Source organism: Psilocybe cubensis, chromosome 6 (assembly GCF_017499595.1).
Source record: "Psilocybe cubensis strain MGC-MH-2018 chromosome 6, whole genome shotgun sequence".
In the NCBI taxonomy this organism is placed as follows: Eukaryota; Fungi; Basidiomycota; class Agaricomycetes; order Agaricales; family Agrocybaceae; genus Psilocybe; species Psilocybe cubensis.
In genome coordinates, this window is record NC_063004.1 from 2,970,157 (window position 1) to 2,991,229 (window position 21,073).

The 21,073-nt window shown below is 47.6% G+C and overlaps 9 protein-coding genes across 9 annotated transcripts; 6 read left to right on the forward strand and 3 right to left on the reverse strand.

The window, feature by feature from the left end:
* Positions 1–9: 9 nt before the first annotated feature.
* On the forward strand, positions 10–1,288 carry JR316_0007417 (Ureidoacrylate amidohydrolase RutB; the record flags this gene model as incomplete). The annotated part of the gene is made up of 7 exons (XM_047893159.1): positions 10–144; positions 209–368; positions 426–509; positions 568–763; positions 819–886; positions 942–1,065; positions 1,123–1,288. The coding sequence occupies 7 exons, from the start codon at positions 10–12 to the stop codon at positions 1,286–1,288; spliced, it is 933 nt and encodes a 310-aa protein (XP_047748441.1).
* Positions 1,289–2,356: 1,068 nt separating this feature from the next.
* JR316_0007418 (Ureidoacrylate amidohydrolase RutB) lies at positions 2,357–3,642 on the forward strand (the record flags this gene model as incomplete). Its single annotated transcript, XM_047893160.1, has 7 exons — positions 2,357–2,491; positions 2,554–2,713; positions 2,776–2,859; positions 2,919–3,114; positions 3,176–3,243; positions 3,294–3,417; positions 3,477–3,642. The coding sequence occupies 7 exons, from the start codon at positions 2,357–2,359 to the stop codon at positions 3,640–3,642; spliced, it is 933 nt and encodes a 310-aa protein (XP_047748442.1).
* A 158-nt stretch (positions 3,643–3,800) lies between these two features.
* On the reverse strand, positions 3,801–4,386 carry JR316_0007419 (Heat shock protein 16; the record flags this gene model as incomplete). The annotated part of the gene is made up of 3 exons (XM_047893161.1): positions 3,801–3,899; positions 3,957–4,176; positions 4,241–4,386. 3 exons carry the CDS (start codon positions 4,384–4,386, stop codon positions 3,801–3,803), a joined length of 465 nt encoding a protein of 154 aa, XP_047748443.1.
* A 650-nt stretch (positions 4,387–5,036) lies between these two features.
* Positions 5,037–5,614, forward strand: JR316_0007420 (Heat shock protein 16; the record flags this gene model as incomplete). The annotated part of the gene is made up of 3 exons (XM_047893162.1): positions 5,037–5,176; positions 5,234–5,453; positions 5,516–5,614. 3 exons carry the CDS (start codon positions 5,037–5,039, stop codon positions 5,612–5,614), a joined length of 459 nt encoding a protein of 152 aa, XP_047748444.1.
* An 880-nt stretch (positions 5,615–6,494) lies between these two features.
* On the forward strand, positions 6,495–9,178 carry JR316_0007421 (putative glycerol-3-phosphate dehydrogenase, mitochondrial; the record flags this gene model as incomplete). Its single annotated transcript, XM_047893163.1, has 7 exons — positions 6,495–6,852; positions 6,901–7,245; positions 7,295–7,470; positions 7,524–8,138; positions 8,204–8,339; positions 8,408–9,009; positions 9,080–9,178. 7 exons carry the CDS (start codon positions 6,495–6,497, stop codon positions 9,176–9,178), a joined length of 2,331 nt encoding a protein of 776 aa, XP_047748445.1.
* Positions 9,179–9,762: 584 nt separating this feature from the next.
* On the forward strand, positions 9,763–10,740 carry JR316_0007422 (uncharacterized protein; the record flags this gene model as incomplete). Its single annotated transcript, XM_047893164.1, has 2 exons — positions 9,763–10,437; positions 10,495–10,740. The coding sequence occupies 2 exons, from the start codon at positions 9,763–9,765 to the stop codon at positions 10,738–10,740; spliced, it is 921 nt and encodes a 306-aa protein (XP_047748446.1).
* Positions 10,741–11,003: 263 nt separating this feature from the next.
* Positions 11,004–12,402, reverse strand: JR316_0007423 (uncharacterized protein; the record flags this gene model as incomplete). The annotated part of the gene is made up of 2 exons (XM_047893165.1): positions 11,004–11,473; positions 11,523–12,402. The coding sequence occupies 2 exons, from the start codon at positions 12,400–12,402 to the stop codon at positions 11,004–11,006; spliced, it is 1,350 nt and encodes a 449-aa protein (XP_047748447.1).
* Positions 12,403–12,757: 355 nt separating this feature from the next.
* JR316_0007424 (Glutathione S-transferase-like protein ustS) lies at positions 12,758–13,548 on the reverse strand (the record flags this gene model as incomplete). The annotated part of the gene is made up of 2 exons (XM_047893166.1): positions 12,758–13,421; positions 13,475–13,548. The coding sequence occupies 2 exons, from the start codon at positions 13,546–13,548 to the stop codon at positions 12,758–12,760; spliced, it is 738 nt and encodes a 245-aa protein (XP_047748448.1).
* Positions 13,549–18,831: 5,283 nt separating this feature from the next.
* Positions 18,832–20,538, forward strand: JR316_0007425 (uncharacterized protein; the record flags this gene model as incomplete). The annotated part of the gene is made up of 1 exon (XM_047893167.1): positions 18,832–20,538. One exon carries the CDS (start codon positions 18,832–18,834, stop codon positions 20,536–20,538), a length of 1,707 nt encoding a protein of 568 aa, XP_047748449.1.
* Between the last annotated feature and the right edge of the window lie 535 nt (positions 20,539–21,073).

Genomic DNA, 21,073 nt, shown 5'->3' on the forward strand with positions numbered 1-21,073 from the left:
TCTACAATCATGAAGCTCACAATTGCATCGTCACTGTGGCTGAGTCTTGCGCCTACTGTTTTGTCTCAGTCTGGCGTGTCCGATGACCCGAAGGTCTTTGGAAATGTCTTCAACTTTTGGACCAAGCTTTCGCCAGGTTGGGACGTACGTTTATTCCCATTTCAATTAACATCTCAGAAGGACCGCATCTGATTGATATTTCTGATAGTTAACTCGCGGAAACAAAGCCAATGCAATCACGCTTCCTATGCCAAAGAATGGGCCCATTGTCATCCAACCAAATAAAACAGCTTTGGTCATCATCGATATGCAGAATTTCTTCCTGCACGAAAGCTTAGGAGGTGACCCACTTGGAAGGGCTATCGTGCGTAAGTAAATTTCACCACATCAAGAATTTTGCGTTATATAAATGTGCATTAATATAGCAACAACCGTTGACATGATCCACGCGTTCAGAAACGCCGGTATGCCTGTTCTCTGGACAAACTGGGGTCTGACGGAGTTTGATTGTGCGTGTATTTTCATCATTTTATATCATCCCTTTCGTCATATGAGTATTTTTATCAGTGATCAACATGCCTCCCTCGTTCATTAACGGATTCACAAGCGATGGAACGTCTGTGAAATCATTTGGCAGTGACATGGGTTCAATTGTCGTTCCTAAATCTGATCCTTCAATTCCTGCAACATCTAAGACTCAAGGGGGCAACCAGACAATTGCTGTAGGCAGGAAGCTCATGCGCGGCAGCTGGAATGCTCAGCCGTACGCATTTTTTCCTTTCACGTTTTTGGTTTTCTCAGTTCTAACTGTCGAATAGCTGGGGCGCTCTTCTGAATGAACAAGTTCAAGGTGTAGCAAAAGGGACCGACTTTTACTTCAATAAAAGTGAGATAATTATTCCAAGCCTGGGTACAATTACTCACGCTACTGTGATTGATAGATCGATTGTCCGGAATGTGGGGTGCAGGAACACCTATGCAGACATGGCTCCAGGATAACAGCATGACCACGCTCTTCTTCGGAGGGGTCAACATCGATCAATGTGTTTGGGGAACCCTGCTCGAGTGTGTATATCTCGAGAATGTTCCCTGATAATCTATTCTAACACCTGCTTACTCTAGCTCATTCTATAAAGGTTATGATGTTATCCTCATGGACGATATCTCAGCGACGACCTCCCCGATCGGTGCAACCCAGATGGTGGACTTTAATGCGCAGCTCAATGGATGGAGAGCAAATTCGACTGATATTTTGGGTGCTTTGAAAAAAGCTGCTAAGCAGAAATAGTGTATACTTTTGAATGTCTACTTTTCGGGCCGTGTATATATCAAATCTCTTGTGAATTTAACATGCTATTCATCGTTGGAATAAGATATGGTACAGTATAGTATGTCTAGTATTATGAATGGTTATACAAATTGTTGACTCTGTAAACGGTGCTGAACGCGCGTTGCCTTTATGAATCAATGGAACGAGCTTCGCGCGCCCAAGATATTGATTGAACTCCATACATCGACATCTCGGGACCTGGATCAGCTTAATTTTACCCCAACACCATGTGTAGATGTTTGCAAAACCGAGGATGCATCATTTACCAGTTACTGTATCTCATCCAAGTTGAGGTTTTTCTCAGACTTTGAGGCCAACAGTATGAGGACCCTCAACACTGCACCATTCTAAGTTTGGAGAGTTATACCACCAGTCTTGTTTGTGGCGGCTGTGTGGCTTCAATTGATGTGCAAATCTGCTGCCTTATTTAGGTCCATTTTCTTAGTGTTATAATTCAAGTTGCAGCGCTGACATGTGCTCGGTATATGCAAACACAGTACCTACGACTTGTTCTCGTTTCTACCGTTGGATTGTTTATCGACCCTTTGGGCTGGGTAACTAAACACATTCAGTCCGAGAATCTGCCTGTCGGAAGAGAAAAAACCCCTGAAATTTCTTGCTAAATGAAGGTGGGAAGTTTTGGACAGGGTTCGTATGGCGTTATAAACAGATTTACCTTTTTCGGTGAGTCCAATACCAAATTAAACACTGTGAATGCTTGTGAAACGTGATATACCTATACCATGATCATCCCTTGCGCCTTAGGTGCGTACTCTTTTCTTGATGCGCCCTTTGATTCTGATAATCTGAAATACCTCGAGATATGATCATATTTTCGATATGGTGAGAGTAATCACTCTTACCGCTACTGTGGTCTAAGGGTGGGCGGTATCAGTGCTGAGTCTCAGCAGATGCTATGCTTCGTGTTTGAAATCATCATTGAAAAATACATTTCCTTAATCTTTGTAGGGTATAAAATGCGGGTAAATACAATGCGGTTCTAGCATCCTCAGCAGTTCTACAAACATGAAGTTCACAACCGCTTTCTCTCTCTCTCTCAGCCTTGCACCTGCTGTTTTATCTCAAACGGGAGTCTCCAACGACCGTATGGTCTTCGGGAACGTCCTCAACTCCTGGACTAAGCTTTCATCAGGCTGGGACGTACGTGCATTTTTATCGATGATCACCATAGAGGGTCCCAAGCTGACTGAAATTCCCAATAGTTAACTCGAGGAAACAAGACAAACGCGATTACGCTGCCTATTCCAAAGAACGGGCCAATTATGATTCAACCAAATAAAACTGCTTTGGTTATCATCGACATGCAAAATTTCTTCCTACACGAAAGCCTAGGAGGAAACCCACTAGGGAGGGATGTTGTTCGTAAGTGCATTCTACAACGTCAAACATTTCTTCCTTTTACTAACAAATATGGATTAATACAGCAACGACTGTTAACATGATTCACGCCTTCAGAAACGCTGGTATGCCTGTTCTCTGGACAAACTGGGGCCTGACGGAAAATGACTGTGCGTATACTCTCCTGAATGCTACATATCTCTTTCATCTTACGGGTATATTTTATCAGTGATCAACATGCCTCCGGCGCTCATCAACGGCTTCACGACTGACGGAACATCCGTTACATCATTCGGCAGCGACATGGGCTCAATTGTCGTTCCGAAGTCGGATCCGTCGATCCCTATGACGGACAAAATTCAGGGAGGAAACCAGACGATTGCAGTGGGCAGAAAGCTCATGCGTGGAAGCTGGAATGCTCAACCGTACGCCACTTTGCTTTTGACTTCTTGTCCTTCGGGTTTCTCACATCAAGCTGTTCGATAGTTGGGGTGCTCTTCTGAATGAACAACTTCAAGGTGTAGCTAACGGGACTGACTTGTATTTCAACAAGAGTGAGTGAATTTAGAGGTCATTGGGTCCATTCGCTCACGAATCTAGACAGATCGGCTGTCCGGAATGTGGGGTCCAGGAACGCCTATGCAGACATGGCTTGAGGACAACAGCATGACCACGCTCTTCTTTGGAGGAGTCAACATTGACCAATGCGTCTGGGGGACCTTGGTTGAGTGAGTCTACGAGGCAAAATTTTCCATGGCAAACCTAATTTAACATATGTTTGATCTAGCTCGTACTACAAGGGTTATGATGTTATCCTTGTGGATGATATCGCAGCGACGACTTCTCCAATTGGTGCAACTCAGATGGTCGACTTTAATGCACAGGTTTTCGGATGGAGAGCCAATTCAACTGATATTCTCGATGCAGTGAAGAAGGCAGCAAGGAGAAGATGATACCTATTGTTTTACAGGCTGTATATTTATTACATTTTAAACACGGAATCGAATTATTATTTCACTACTATTACATATTTTGGGTATAAGATAACTGTTCAATGCAAGGGTGGTTGTACAGATGGTGTAGACCGAGGTTAGCGAATGTTGTCGGTAGTTTATGAAATTGTGATTTTCTTTGGCGCCAGTTCAGGTGCAGACTTGGGGAAGGTAATGGTAAGAACGCCATTATTCATCGCCGCAGAGATCTCCCCGTCCTGAGTAACATAGTTAGCATTGTCTAACAAAATCTTTTCCAAGAGATATTTACTGACCTTTACACCCTGAGGCAGCTGTAGAGTACGCGAGTACTTTCCGAATCGTCTCTCGCGCACTGCATAGCCGTTCTCGTCGTGATCGGTGGACTGCTTCGTCTCAGCCGAGACGGTAAGCTTGCCGTTATGCACTTCGATCTGTATGTCATCTTTCGTCGCTCCAGGGAATTCGAACGACGCTGTGACGAGATTCTTCTCGCTGTTTTCATGGAGGTCCATCCTGTGAAATAGAGAGAAGGTCAGAATCGAGCTTGCGATCCAACAGGTCGAGATTCAGAACATACCTTGGCTTGAGCGACCTCACAGCACCATCGATATTCCTCTGGTTCCCATTGTTGGAGTTTCGTCTTTGTTGACGAGGTCCAGAGAAAGCTTCCTCGAAGAAGCGGTCGATGTCGTAGTAAGGCTCGTAGAAGAAGACGCTCGACATCTCGATGAGGTTGTTGAGTTAGAGATGGGTTTGAAGGCAAAGGACAAGAGTCGTTGAGATATTAAGTGATTTTTTGTTTTGATCTGAGGAATTGGGTCCTGGATGAGTCCTGTATTTATACCTCTCAGAGGGGGCTTGCGTGGACACGACTTGCGCATGTCATCTTAGATCAATGAAGTCCTCGCAGCCTTCGGCAAATGCCAGAAAATTCGAGAAACGACGCTTTCCAAAAAAGGAAACGGCGCACAGGTACTCAGGTATCGTCAGAGTCTGGGAACGATGAGATTTATCATCGTGCTCAGAAACTGCCAACTGGTGGATCCATACTTTGTCTCGTAATACATTTATTTTCTCTGAGATTCTCTAGCAACAATTCTCTCGCACCCTTGAATGAGGAAGACAAAGAGCCGTCGCGGTAGTCGCGCGCCTACAGCTTCCCGATTTGGAATCATTCTCGAACCTTCTATGACTCGCGAGTACAAGCCCGGAGCATCTGAGCGTCTAAAACATTTGTAGAACATTGTAGATCCAAGGTCACAAGGGACAGATGAACAGGTATAAGAGGGGGGTCAGGTTCACAGTCCTCTCTCCAAAAAACACAAACACACAAACATTCTTCCTGCTCTCGAATCACAGTCAAACATATCAATATGTCAAACGTCTTCTTCTACGAGCCCTACTACGACATTGACCGCTTCTTCGAAGAAGCTTTCTCCGGCCCGCGTCAATCGAGGAGAAACCACCAAGACCAACGCGAGGTCGATGGCGCCGTAAGGTCCTTTAAACCAAGGTACAGTGCTTCGCCACATATTATAACTAAATGATACTGACCATCGCCTCTCAATAGAATGGACCTCCACGAAGATAAAGACAAAAACCTCGTCACGGCCTCATTCGAGTTCCCCGGCGTGACGAAGGAGGACATCCAAATCGAGGTGCACAACGGCAAACTCACCGTCTCAGCGGAGACGAAGCAGTCATCCGAGCACGACGAAAACGGCTACGCCGTCAGGGAGCGCCGGTTCGGAAAGTATTCGAGGACTTTGCAGTTACCTCAGGGTGTCAAGGTATGTTGAGCTTTATTTGGCTTGGTTGGGTGTAGTTTCTGACATTATTGGTTGGGTTTTAGGACGAAGAAATCACTGCGTCTGTTAGTAACGGTGTTTTGACTGTCACTTTCCCCAAGTCGGCACCCGAGCTAGCGCCCAAGAAGATCACCATTTCGTAAACCAGTTCTCTTTCTTTTCGGATTTGGCACTATGTACTATACCCATATAATCGGAACGCTGTAATATTTAGTACTGTAGTTGGTTTCAATTGAATTTCATAAATTAGCTTTACAAAACGCTTCAGAGCTAACGTATTACATTCCTTGAACGATACCTGAAACGCGAGGCGTTCGCGTTATGCACCAAGTACCTTGGCTACATTTCAATGCACTCACAGGTTAATGTTATTTGACGTCATAGAATGTTGTACACATGGATCTAGTTCACTGCGTCATAAAATTGATTGCGGAGAAGGTTTGCATTCCGATTTGACCGCACGATGAGCAAATGACCATTATATGCAAACTTAACGAATAGCTGTAACAACGCGAGAAATTGGTCTCTCTGGTATTTAAATTGAAATCTCCAGGGAAGTAGAAATCCTATACAAGATACCTGGAAAAAGCTGGCTGGAAAAAGCAAAAAAAACGAAGTGAAATGAGGTTCATTCCGGATCATGTGCACTATCCGGCCGGAACGAATCAACTCCGCTCCGGGCCGTTCCAAAAGAGGCGGGACCATTCTTGCGGCTCTACGCTTAAAATGTAATGGCATCCTTTTCCAAACCTTTTCCTCCTTTTCTCGTTTTCCGGTCGTTTTGTGGGACTCTGGATACTCGAGTAGACGCTTAAAGGGTAGACGAGCGTTTTCCACCACGTTTAGGGACGTTGAACCTCGAGGCTGTTGAGGGCTAGTTTTGGTACGTCAACGCACGTTCAATGCAGCGAGCGAATGGGAAATTTGCGACTAACTTGGAAACTAATAGGTTGTTTATCGTGTATCTATCATATATAGGTACTTAGTGCTCAAGGACGCATTGTGCACGTCCTTGACTGCAACATGGGTATCCTGCGCAAAGTTTTTTCTCGCCGCACGCTTGCATACGCCACGGGTGGTACAGCGTTGTTTTTCGGAGGCGGTCTCGTATACCTGAATTCTGGTCCACCATATCCTGTTCCTTCGAAGGAGACTCGCCGACCACCTCCGCCATGGACACCACCATCGAGAGCTGAAATGTTGGCGAAGCTCAAAGCATCTGGTGCGATCACCACACTTACCAAGGGTGGTCAAGATGCACAGAGCGAGGAATTCGATTTGCTAATCATTGGAGGAGGCGCTACGGGTGCTGGTTGTGCTGTAGATGCGGCCAGTCGCGGGTTGAAAGTTGCGCTGGTGGAAAGAGACGATTTCAGTGCTGGTGCGTCGGTGTAGTCCAACTCCGCGGCGATTTCTAACGTTCGAGCAGGAACTTCTTCCAAATCAACCAAGCTCGTCCATGGAGGTGTCAGATACCTACAAAAAGCTGTATTCGAACTCGATTATGACCAATACAAACTAGTTCGCGAGGCTCTCCATGAACGACGCACGTTCCTCCACATCGCCCCGTATCTCTCTGAAATGTTACCTATCATGCTTCCCATTTACAAGTACTGGCAAGTCCCTTACTACTGGGCTGGTTGCAAGATGTACGACGTTCTGGCTGGAAAGGAAAACATGGAAAGTTCGTATCTCATGAGCAAAGGAAAGGCATTGGAGACTTTCCCCATGCTTAAGAGCGACGGTCTGGTTGGGGCACTGGTTTATTATGATGGTATATCTTCCCTTGGTTTATATGGTGAAATAATTAACGTAATTGATAGGACAACATAACGACTCGCGCATGAACATCGCTCTCATCATGAGCGCTGTCAAGGCCGGTGCTGTTGTGGCCAACTATTGCGAAGTCACACAACTGCACAAGGACGCGAACGGAAAACTAAACGGAGCAAAGGTCAAGGACACCCTCACTGGAGAACAGTGGAACGTTCGCGCCAAAGTGAGTATCTACCTCGTGTCAGTCGTACTGCAGACTAAATCTCTCAATTGTAGGGTATTATTAACGCGACAGGCCCTTTCGCTGATTCAGTCTTGGCTCTCGACAACCCTTCACATGAAACGATCGTCCAGCCATCCTCCGGCGTGCACATCACGCTCCCCAACTATTATTCCCCTCGCACGATGGGTCTTCTAGATCCCTCCACCTCCGACGGGCGCGTTATCTTTTTCCTCCCCTGGCAAGGCAACACCATCGCTGGCACAACTGATACCCCCGCACGCGTCTCTCGCGATCCCGAGGCATCCGAAGAGGATATCCGATGGATCCTCGAGGAGGTCCGCAGCTATCTCTCCCCGGATATCAAGGTCCGCCGCGGGGACGTTCTGAGCGCGTGGAGTGGGTTGCGTCCATTGGTGAGAGATCCGAATGCGGAGAAGACCGAGGGCCTGGTTCGCAATCATATGATTAATGTCAGTGAGAGTGGGCTGTTGACCATCGCTGGTGGAAAATGGACGAAGTATAGGGCAATGGCCGAAGAGACCATCGACACTGCGATCAAGGCGTTCGGTTTAGAGGGACGCGTTAAGAATGGGTGTGTTACGAGAGAGCTGAGGCTTGTTGGAAGCGATGGCTGGAGTCGTAACATGTTCATTGGGCTCATTCAGACCGTGAGTGGTATCACATGTCAAGTCTTTCAAAGTTTTCGTCGCTCACTTGTTATTCGCCTGAGTAGTACGGATTGGAAACTGCTGTAGCTAAGCATCTTTCGGAGAACTACGGTGATCGCGCATGGACAGTCTGCTCGCTCGCCGAACCGACGGGCGAATCATGGCCTCTACACGGAAAGCGACTGGCTCCCCAATATCCTTGTACGTTATTTTCCTTCCCAATTGCGACATGGAGGTCATGAATCTGATATACATGCGCATATAATCAGTCATTGACGCGGAGGTGCGGTACGCCGTACGCCACGAATACGCTCAGACCGCCATCGACGTTCTCGCACGACGCACACGGCTCTCCTTCCTGAACGCGCGCGCCGCGCTCGACGCTCTGCCCACCGTCGTTGACATCATGGCACAGGAACTCAATTGGACGTACGCTCAGCGGAAGAAGCAGATCGACGATGCGGTCAAGTTCTTGGGTAGTATGGGCATCTCTCCCGCGCTCGCGGCGGCGCACAAACCTGAGCCGATACCGCGTGGGCGCTGGGAGAACTTGATGTGGTCGGTGAGGAAGACAGGCGCGGGTGTATGGAATGTGTTTTGGCCTGTTCATGAGACAAAGGAAAGCTTCGGCCCGGGGAGAAGCAAATTCGAGGCGGGTGAGGTGGCTGCGCTCCGAAGTGCGTTTGCTGGACGAGCGAGGCCAGTAGGCGATGGAGAGGAGAAGGTGAAGGCGGAGGAGGTGGTCGAGGTGCTGAAGCTTGTGCCTAGCTATTCGGAGATCAGCAAAATCACAAAAAAGGAGCTAGATTATGTGTTAAACGAGGCTGGGATGCGTGGGCAGTCTGAGTTCGACTTTGATGAATTTATCGAGGTGCGTTTTTGTTTTTGTCTCTTGTGTTTCTGTTCAATTTGTTTATGCTTATTGTTCTCGTCTTCTGTAGATTTCTGGTAATCTAAAGGAGATCTTGGTTGCTCCCTCACCTAAAAAACATCGCAGTCGGATGAGCATTCCTGTGGAAAAGAGCGGAGGAGGCGTTTGAGGATCACACTCTGAACTCGTAATTTATTTTTCTTATCTTACCAATTATCGATCAAACTTTAATAATCAAGCAATGCATGCAATATAACGACTCTTTTTCAAGTGCGGAAGTGCATTTGTCATGCAGTAAGCAATTTTTCTGTTCATTTCTCTCAGGCGGTAGAAGAATGCGTTCACTTTGAAATTGAAAGGACCAACGGGGGCTGCAAAAATAATAGCAAATTGACGACATGATACATACACATCGCTGGTACCAAATCAACTCCCTTTGAAATATTATCTTCTCAGGCCTGGGGAAAGACGAGGCAACCTGTCGACGAAAGCAGCTTTCTCGATGGACATGAGGGTTCACGTTCAGCGATCAACCCACACAGGGCTTTCTATTCCTACACAAACTGGAAACACGTCCTAGATTCAATGGCTTGTAACTCGATACCAACTAGTCATGGACAGATGCGGTGGTACGCTATTCTTAGTCTTGATGCTCGGCAACCCCACCAGAACTCCAAGGCGACCGCACCTTATATATATTGTAAATGTGTAGCCCCCGTCTTCCTCTTACATTTCATTGCTATAGCTCATACAATGGCTCGATCCAAATCGGCTCCTGACAATCCCAGTCCACCAGTAATCCACAGCCTGATTGCCACGCTAACCAACTCAGTAGATTCTCAGTCTGTCTGCAGAATCTTTTCCATACCATACAATATACGCCTCGAAATATACCGTTTGGCATTGCGCCAATACGACGACGAAACAAGACTGTATCCCGAACACGCGTTTCGCTCGCGGCCTCCGCCATCACGCTACCGCCAACGCATATGCACTGACCTCTTGATCACCTGCAAACGCGTGTACATGGAGGCGCACGACATCGCGCTCGCGGTCAACCCGCATACTTTCTGGGACGCATCCGGCGACGTGCTCAATGAACGCGGCTATCCGGATACGAAAAAGTATCTCAGAGATGACCTTAGTTGGTGCTTCCATAAATATACCGTCGAGCAGAGAGCTGCCATTACGGATGTCCGTCTCTTCGTCTCTAAGGATTGGTTAAACTCGCCGCAATTCCAAATGTTCTGTCAGTTAAAAGACATTGCACCAAAACGGCTCCGAATCACCATTCGTCCTACCGAGTGGGATCCTCAGATAAACGGCATGATCAATTTGGACCACGCATGGATGGATAATTTCAAGTATGTTGGCAGACTTAAAAACCTCCAGCTTGAAATGCAAACCGTTGAGGCAAACAGTGATCAGGTATGTACTTGGAGTTTTTCGATCCATGAAATGCCAGATAACAATTTGTTCGTCCAGTTGGAAACTACAGTGCAAGACCTCCTCAAAAAGTCAATTCTCCTCGCAGGATCGAGGAGCCTTGGAGAGGTTTCTGTTACAAGGGATCGATACATGGGCCATGGTATCTTTGAGCCAGGTTGGGAGTGGATAAATGCTGTGTATTATTCTCAAGAGGAAAACAGATGGAAAGCAGCGGAACCAGGCTCGCGATCTCCTTATCAAATTCAGTATGTATCAACTACTGTTGAGTGGAGGATGCAGTAGCCGTACATGCTGAGTACATGGGATGAATATAGTGTTTAGAACGATGCCTCACAAGGGTATTAAAAATGAAATTCCATTAGAATACGTACAGTTTGGTTCCAGGGAGTATGATAGTGGGTTACTATATATTCACAGAAGTGATGATGGTCAGGACAGGTTAGTTACAATCGAGGATTAAATGATACTGGAGGTTAAATCAGTATTTTAGTATACTTATTGTCGAAATAGCCTACCACTTGCCGGAGAAAGCGGGGCCATAGATGTTACAGGACGTAGTCAATAAAGTACAGCTGGTCTTCTTCGAAAGACGTGAAAATGGGAATCCAGAATTTGTCCAGCGGAACAAGCGACTCCTGCGGCGTTTTGTAGTGCCTGAGTTCTTGGAGTAATAACCGGACCCTTTTCCCCACAGAAAAATGATGGAGAATAAAGGCCATCTTCATAGTTGGAATCACAAATTTTTCTGGGGAATGGAAAAGGCTGCTTCTGGGATCAGTTCCGACCAGTTGAATGCGGACAGATAGCGTAATTGAGGCTGCTCGCAGCAATCCTGCTCGAAGGGACCTCGCTAAAGCAGAGAATCCATCGTACTGTTTTTCGGTATCGTTGGGATCTTCGACATCCTTTAGGCTAAAAGTCACCGATAGTGTAATGCGGTGGAGGGCGGTATGATTCTCGATGTCAAAACATGCGGCAATTTCATGTAGTTGCTGGTGGTAAACCGGAAGACCATCTAGGAAATTGTCAAATGACAGCCGTTATCCAATGAGGCCGTTACACACCAGTATTTCCTCGCTTGAACCATTCGGTCGATATTTCAAGGCTTTCTAGTGTATCCTTGCACCCGTTGATGATTGATTGCATGGTCGCTGTGGTCACTGAAAATTCGGGCAGCGTAGAAATCCACAAGTCTCTTAAAACAGAGACGTCAATTACTGAATTGAAATCAGGTAGACAGGTTCCAATATCCAGGCTGTTTACCCGAAGCCGTTGATAGAATACACCAGAAGGCATCACCATATCTAAGCGGGTGAAAGACAGCTTCTTGAGTCCAGCAGGGCACTGCAACACGAGACATAAGGGAAATATAGCAAATCCACGTGTATCAAGATGTGAAAGGTTGAACGGCAGCGATAGAAAGGCCTCGAGTAGGTTAGTTACTGTCCTGGGGTGGAATTGAGTGTGGTGGTACACGTCAGACGCGGTGCCCTCAAGTTTGGAGAAAGACAGAGTTTCTAGCTTTCGCAAGAGTCGCAGTATTGGTCCCAAAGATAACACATGATGGTGTGGACTTATACATCGACCTTCTTCCAGAAACTCTAGTTTCAACGTTCGCACATATGGTCGAAGATGTGGAAAGCGTTGTAGAAAATCAAAAAACCTTAGAGCAGTGCCACCACCTCCTGCGAGGTCGTGAATAGAGATGAGCGTGGACACCATAGTTGCACAGTTAAGAGGAGAGGTGCTCGCTTCTGAGCAGATTCCGTAGGTTACTGTTACCTCTCGAAAGAGTATTTCTCTGGAGAGATGATACATGCTGCTGTTGACTAACGACGAGGCATATAGGGTGGATTTCGAATGGTTGGGTTGAAGATGAGAAAGAATCTCTCGTAGCAGTTCTGTTGGGAGTGTGAGTGCATGTGCATAGTAGGGGTTGCGCATCGGTTGATGTGGGCAAAGTAAAAGAAAAGATTGGTGTAACTAGAATAGCCAAAAAACAAGGGCCCTGTTTGCTTTTCAACACAGATCAAACGGTCACGCGTGCTTGGCGCCACTCAGTCGCGGCGCGTCCTTTCGTTACTCGCAAACTTTCCTGAAGGTTGCGTGAAGGTAATTCAGGTTATGTATTATGATATGGCTAATTTGCATTGATAGAAGTATACAAGAACACTGGGGGATCGTCGGATACCTGATATTGAAGCATCTTCCTTTATCTTCCCAATCAAACACGTTATCGTACACTGTCTTGAGCACATAATTGACAATAGATTAACAATACAGTGTCTAAAACAGGTAACTATTCATACTTCCTCATGTTTTCCATGAGAGCTGTCCATCTTCCATCATGCCATGAGATAATCTCTTTCCACTTCTGGCTGTCTTCACCGGTAGAAACTCTAAAACACATCAAGAAACCGGCAACCACGACATCAGCCCATGAAAGTTCCTCTCCCATAATAAATGGCCCTTTCCCCGCATTCTTGGCATACAAGTTGTTAATCTTTTCCAGAACACCTTGAAGCGCAGTCATATGTGCCGAAAGCTGGTCATCAGGCACGAGGTCTTCCAATTTCTTGCCGACCTTGGCCTCCATATCGTCACGAAAATATTGAATACTGGGTGGACGCAGACAAACGAAGATCGTCCAGATGAGAAGCTCGCGAGCGGGCGGTATGTATGACATGAAGGCCTCTGTAAATGTCTGTGCGAGGCCAATCGTATTATGTGGGAATATTTGTGGGGTATCGGAGTACTGTTGATCGAGGTACTCGGCAATGGCCATGGAATCGTAGATCGACTTGTTTGTGAGGGGGTCGTAAATTACTGGAACCGTGTAGTGTGGGCTTCCGTTTGCCTTCATAGCTTTTGGGACAATACCCAATTTCGCGTACAGGCTCTCCAAGTGGGGGAACTCCACCCACTCTGTAATAAAAGGCAGCCCTTTGTAATTAAGACAGTACCTATGATGTTGCATCAGTATCAGAATAATAAAAAATACAACTCTAACTCTAACCTTGTTCTCCAGGTGTTCAAGGACATGGAATATCCAGGGGAAGTGGATGGCACGTCGTAAAGAACAATGTTCATGATCAAATACGGGTTGCGATTAACAGAGTTGTAAATCTCCACTGCAACATTCTTTCAGACTCTTATACGTTTTGACTGAGGTGATATTGAATTATGCGATAGCTTGTCAAACAAAAGGTTAACCATCTATAGTTTAGTTTACTTAAATCATTATGCTATGGGCCCGGCGCGATTGCTTTGATGTCATTACAAGAGTTAGATATACGTTTGTCACAAGAACTGCTTTTTCCCTTCTTAACTGATCTACCCATGCTGTAGATTTTGACATCTCGCACTGAGTGATTTTATATTCCAAAAAGCATGTTTACCCTCTTTCCAATCTTCTTAGATTTAGGAAAGCGATACACGCATATGGCGTAATTTCCAGTGGCGTGCGGCCGTCTATACCAACACTGCGTGCGGGTTCAGAAGTTTCGAGATCGGCAAGCAAGCTGTTCCTCCAAACAAAAAAATATTTGTTGTCAAACGGGGACTCATTAACTGCTATCATCAGTTTCAGTTCCCTTCTAGATCACCGCCGTAACTGGCCGTCTGTGTGCTATTGTACGCGCAATCTGCCATTACTAAATTTTTGAAAATGCTCACATTAACGCCTTTAAAACTTAAGAAAGAAGAAAATCGATTAAACGGCTGATATACGATGTCTGTACGGAAGATACAATTACCAACGACATTTTGAGTCATCCTCGTGGCTGAACAGGACCAGTGAAAACCCCTATCCAGCCCCTAACCAAGCGATATCTGTGCACGTGACGACATTGACGAGGCAAATGCCGGATCGGGATCGGGGCACAAACAGTCCCGATAAGGAAGTTCGTCCTGCACTTGTGGGAATGAGTCATGGGCGGCTCCGGTGAGTATATAAGACACACCGGCCCAACATGCGGCCACTCCTGACTCCCCCTGCATTTCAACCCTCCTTTCCCCCTCCTTTATCTGCGCTACAGCCTAAACTCTTCGATAATGAGAGAAACCTATCTTTTCTGCTATTTTTCTTGTGCATTCTCATAGTCACTTAGCTGTATCAACTCAGTGTCGCGTTGGTGGAGCATCTCTTGATCTTACGGGCGGAGGACCGAGTTTATTTTCCATCAGGAGTCGGTTTGGCACCATAGCCTCTCGCGCCGACTGCCGTGGCATGGAATAATTCCAAGATGCCAACACGAACCTCTTTCTCCCAATCATTTAGATCGGCACAACTTGCTCCTTATCTCACTGGCAACTTTGACTCAAAAACTCCTTTTGAAATCGGTGGACCCTGGCCTGATCGAAACCTGTCGTCAATTATGCCCTCGCTGCCGGTCTTTTCTTAAACTAATGTCAACTCTCTTCAATTTTACCTTTCCGTTTCAATCGTCACCGACTTGTTAATCATACCGGCGGTACTTGTGCTAGAAGTCATAAGCGCTATCGGTTCGATAAAGGTTTCGACAATTCATTTGTAGGGTTTCAGCTTCTCCGGATAGGGATCCTTTCCATAAACAAAATATATGCGCCTTTCGTCGACGCCAGGGTTCTTTCCCAACAACCTAATCTATGTTCGAAAATAGACCTCGTCCGTGGTTTTACTCCGAAAATAACATCTTGGATATATTCTCCCATGTTTTCGCTGGCTCCTGACACTCCTTGTCGACCCTGGATGCTATTCGAAAATAGCGTTTATCAACGTTCATTTGTTCTGGGACATCATCTTTGGCTCAAACCCTTTCGTTGTAATCTGGAAAGGCGCATTTTCTCCTACGCTATTCGCCTCAGTGCTCCGGGTTTCAAAGTGGTGTTCCCCATGCACTTACATCTTAATTCTTCGGGAATCAAGCTTTCAGCCGCCGGTTTGGTTTTAATATTCCTCGCTGTCCAGCTATATCAGCGTCTACTGGTGATCACTCTCTAACCGTTCGTCTCCAATGGTACTCGGAAAATCTTCAATTGCTTTACTTGAAGCAACTTCGCAATTTCTTCGTCTCGCGACAAGCGCGGAACAAACTTGTCGAACAATGGTGTGCTATCGTTATCAAGAGATGGTTAACCATTCCAAAAACAATCAAAGCAATTCAGGGTTACTGGGTACGTCTCTGTTCTCACTTTTTTGTCTATATAGGAATCAGGGTTGGATTTACCATCTATTCATTTCGCCATCCATCTATCTACGATGATTTTGGACTTCTAAATCTAATCGCCTACATCGAGAGAAAGGTATGCTCCTTTTGTATAATTTGCCTTTTATAACATACATCTCATACTTTGGGCAATAAGATCGGTACATACGTACTGTGATCGTCGCGGCCCTGAATTATTCAAGTTGTTTTCCTCCCTTGTTGATGGATCCTCTAATCTTTACGTCCCGAGCTATTAGGAGAACTCGGTCCGACCTGTAATTGGCCAACACGCCTACCCACCTACCCATCACCCGCTCCTCTGGACCGTCTCCCAATCCATTCATTCACTTTCATCAATTGTCGTATCATTCCCAGTCTGAGGTCCTGAAGAACGCACCATTGCCCCCGTTTTTTGGGCCCTCATTCGCTGCGATTGGCTGGGGATTGTAAGGCTCCTTTCTCGTCGCAGCTCGTAGTAGGGATCGTGCTTAGGCATAAAAATATGCTCTCGTTCGGTACTGTCCGTTGGTCAGCAGGTCATTCGGAAGCTCTGTTTCATTTTCTCTTCTCGAGCTTGATCTAGGGACGCAGAGGCTTACGAGTTCAGTGACTATATGTGCTTTATGGATGTCTCTCCGTTGTGCTGGTGTTTTCCTCAATTGTGCGCCGACTTTGCACCGTGACTATCGAGCCTGGACAGTGGCTGCTCGTGACTACTCGTTCTGAGATTGCACTCGTGACTCTCTTTCTGTGATGGTGATTATCAACTCCTGGTCTCGTCGGCGAGACAAAACGCGAAACACGGAAACGCAGGAAACTAACATCTGCACGCACTCGAGTACGAAAACCTATTATGCAACGGGACAAGGGACAAGGGTGAACTCTTTGGCTGTCGGTTTTACAGGCATCTCAGGCTTCATAATCAAAAGAGACTGACTACTGCAACCACTCTGGGGAGGCACCTGGGTTACCGTCATGGAATTGAATTGTCACTCTGGGGAATGTCTGCTTGCATATACATCGGAATTTGGATTACAGAAGAACAGGCTGTACGGCGCAGCCTCGACACAAACTCTTATCTTTTCACCCTTGATTATTATCTGTTGGGCACTACAGCTTTTAACTTTGTGCTAGGTCTGTACCGCTGAGATAGGGGTATTCAAGGAGTGCCATTTGAGCAGCGGTCGCAGTCGGTACGGCGCGTTTACCGTGGTTCCGTAGATTGGGCAACTCTATATACGCGATACGCAGCAATCCGGCCGATGTTGTTTGTCAGCTTCGTATCTATGCATGTCAGCGTCAGCGCCAGTGCTGCACTGAGCAGAAATCTTTCAACTGGGGCCCTGTGCTTTGACTGAGCAGCTTTGCTTTTCGGATCTGGAGCACACCGCGCTGCTATCGCCTTGACTGCGGAGGACGTGGACGTGGACGTGGACGGAGCGCAAGTGCTGAGTGCAGCGCAACAGTCTACCTTTTCAGTGTATCTGTGGAGTACCCCGCCACCCACGACACGACGGCATCCACGTATGAACACATGACATATGCGGCTCCTGTGGACGGCTGAGCACAGGCCATGTGCATTTCAATGGTACACGATCATTCCAGTGTCAAGCGGTCGATGTCGACTTGCTGCGTAATGTCCGGCATGAAGTGCACAGCACTTCCAGAATATACACAGAGAGACTTCTAGTTGGGGGGAAACAATGGAATGGAATGGTGCTGTGCAAAGCTTGATAGTGCTTTATGATAAAAAGGAGGGTACCTCGTGATGAACATTTAGACGCCAGCGCCTGCAAAGGGATTCTCGCGATGAACAAGGAGATTAATTGGCGCGCGTATTTAATGAAAGTGCGCAGATATCGATGCTTGAAGAGGAACTCACGGCTTATGAACTGAAAGAGGACCGGTAATGGTATGGCTGTGTAGCGAATGTGTTGGAAGCTGTGAACAACGCCGAGAAGCGCTCGTAACTCTTGTCGACGCCGGTGTGGAGAGTGCGAGGGGTAATATATTAAAGATGCCTATTCTTATCGACGACCATTGGTAAGGATGAGAAAGCAGCACGTCTCCGCGAGAGTGCAACACCCGAAATATCGGATCAGGCGACGAGCACAAGACGTCATACGCATGCAACCCAAGTATGGGCGTCCAATAACATCGCGGAAAGGCCGAAGAAAACTCTGAACAGAACAATGGGCCGTCGGGGGCATAAATCCGTTGACAAATGACACTGAGTAAGAGTAACCACTGGGGAGGTTGAGGTTGATTATCGCTGGCTTGAGCTCCTATTCGAGTGCAATTTTGCCGCCCGGCGCCCATTGAGGAGGACGGGGAATGTTTTCCGATTTCACGGGATATCATCGGTAATGTTACCGATGCCCTACGCCCATGGACGAGGTAGATTGACAGGGAAGAGGTACGGACTTGCCGCATTTGTCGACGCCGAACTCATAAGAAGGCGGGAAGCGCGCCTCGTGTGATGGGCGGGGGTCAGGTGGGCGCTGGGCGGAGGGCATGGGGCTGTGTTGGGCGCCCTTCGGGGGGCGGGGTGTGCCTAAAAGGGTTAGACGTCGGGTTGCCCATCAAATGCCTTCCATGTGAACGCCGTGAATAGCGGGGATGAATGTGTCATCTGTACAGCATGGTTACAGGGACCGATATGACTCGGTCTGAGAAACGGTGGGTCATACACAGAAAAAAGAGAGAAAAAACACGAATTTTGAGGGAGATTGGGGATGGAAATGTGGGCGTTGGAGACTGCGAACTGCGCTGGGCAGACGGGACAAGTAGGTGGAAGCTTTAGCGCAGCTGGGTGAAGGGTTATGCAGACGGATTAGAATGATGGGCGGGGAGATTTGTCAGGGCGGCACCGCACTTTGGCTGAGTCTGAAAAAAAAAGCTGTGCCGGGTGTATATAAGCCGGATCGAGTCAGGACGATGGTTAGCCCGTTCTTTCTTCCCCAACCCCCATCTCGACTTGGCCGGAGTCACATCTCTGTCCAGTCCCCCCTAGCCCTCCTCAGCACACCACTGAGGCATTTGTGAGTCACAGTTTCCTCTCCAAATCTGATACTTTGGCCTACGTGTGCAATTGCCTTGTGCCACAGCGATAACTCGCTTATTGTATCATACACGTATACGCACTTTCGAGTCAGAAATGCAAATGGCTTGTGCATCTGCGACTTCCATGTCCGCGAACGAGTCGGCCGTGAGCACGTCTCCGGCGACAGCGTTGAACAAGGCTTATCAGATGGAGGTGGACCCCCGCGAATCCCCCGCGCGGGAGGCTCAGCTCTCCTTACCTGCACAGGGCGCCCATGAATTATCCTCTTCCTCCGGGCGCACATCAGGGCCAAGCAATGATCATTTGGACAAGGAACTGATACCATCCACATCTAGGCTTTCAAGGCTACCGTCCGAGGTGCCTTCGCCCAATACATTGACCAGTAACCCACACCCCGTCGCAATTCCGGTCCACCAGAACAACCTCACTACATACACAAGTCAAGATGTTCACCTCTTTGTGAATAACTCGGCTTCTTCCACCTCGTCTACGGTTACTCGTACCTCTGGTCAACAGTCAACTCCACCCGAAACATCTGTTTCGAGTTTTTCTCAACCCCTCCATCACCATGTCCTAACTCACCCAATTCGTCGTCCTCGGACGTCTAGTACCATCTTCCAATCCTCCACGGATTTAGCAGCACATTATGGAATCCCCCAGATACTGCCACCAGCACCACGCCCAACACCGCGCAATACAGCTCCAGTCTACCAGCAACCAAGCACTGATTCTATGATCAAATCTTATCTTAACATGCTTTACAACAAGCCGACAGAAACACCAGAAGTCGCCCCCAGCGCACCACCAATGTCTGCGTCTACATCCACGTCGTCCACGTCTGCGGCGGGGCTTGACGCTCCCGTTGAGTTCATCACTCAAGATCAGCTCAATGATATCGCCGCGATCATCGGTAAGGATACTGCTTCGTGCTATGGAATCACGGTGACTCATCTCTTCGGTTCCGTCTTCGCAGCGTCTTCTCCTGAGTTCCGCGACCAGGACACCTTCGACGCCTTTATGTCTACCTCCCCACTCCTGCCTGAGCTCGACTATGGCAGCTCGCCCTCCTTCGATACTCCTTACAACGAGTTCCTCACCACCCCACTCTTCCAGGACGAGAACGTCCCTGTCATGGACGACTTTATGAACGAGCCTTTGTTCCCTATGTTGGAAGAGCCTGAGGTTTCGATTCAGTCGAAGGCCGTCGAGACTTTCGTGCCCACTCTCCAGCAGGAACTCTACTCTATTTCGCCGTCGGCGACCCCCATCACTCCAGCCCTCCATTCCTTCGACACCTTCGAGACGGTTCCCATCTTCGAACCGAGTAGCGTGGCTACTACTCTCCCTGTCACCGTCCCCGCTCAACCTCCTGTCGCACCCAGCCATCCTGCGCCTCGTCGCTCTAAGGCCACTGGCATCCGCAAGGGCGTCACTCCCGACAGCCTGCTCGACGAGTCCGCGCCGACGCAGCCGCGCAAGTACACGACGCCCTCTGCGACATCGCGCAAGGAGCTCCCGGCCGTGTTCGCGCGCAAGCGCTCGCGGTCGACGGCATTCGGGGAGGAGGAGGATCAGCTTGAGGAGATCCCGCCCGACGCGACCGAGGCGCAGTTGATCGAGATCAAGCGCAGGCAAAATACGGTTGCTGCGCGCCGCAGCCGCAAGCGCAAGCTGGAGCAGTTCCAGAAGCTGGAGAACTCGCGCAACGAAGAGAGGCGGCTGAAGGAGCAGTGGAAGGAGCGCGCCAACGTGCTCTTGGGCATGCTCCGCAGCAAGGGCGTCAAGCATCCCGACTTCCCAGAGGATGTTCTTGAATATGCTGATGCGTAAATTTGTTATATTTCTCTACATTATCATCTTTTTTTTTTCGTCCATCCTATATTCCCTATACCTTTTCTTCGTTCTTCCTCCCTTCTGTGTTTTGCTTTTGTTTTATAGTCTCTCAAAATGTCTGAATAGCGTATGTCTACTGGACTCAAACGACGACCGTATATTTTTCAAGTCGTCTTTTATAGCCCTTCGATGCTTCCCCCCTCCCCATCCATTGTAATATCTTTTTATCATCATCATCATTCCCCAACCACTTGCTTCGAAGCATCGTCGTATCCCCCTTCCCTGATCGAAATCATTCCAAGAATCGTATACAAACCCATCTCACTGTATGCTCACATCCTATGAAATCTATATCGTACACTTGTTTACACCCCCCACGAAGAAGTCTGTTGTTCAGTACTCAGTGCCTATCTTCTACATATTATACATTCGTGCTTTGTGATCTTGTGCTCTTTTGTGTCTTTAGTCTCTACGCTTCTCGTTGTATTAAAGTTGTTTGAAAGAAGATGATTGTTGTCGCTATTGGCGTTGT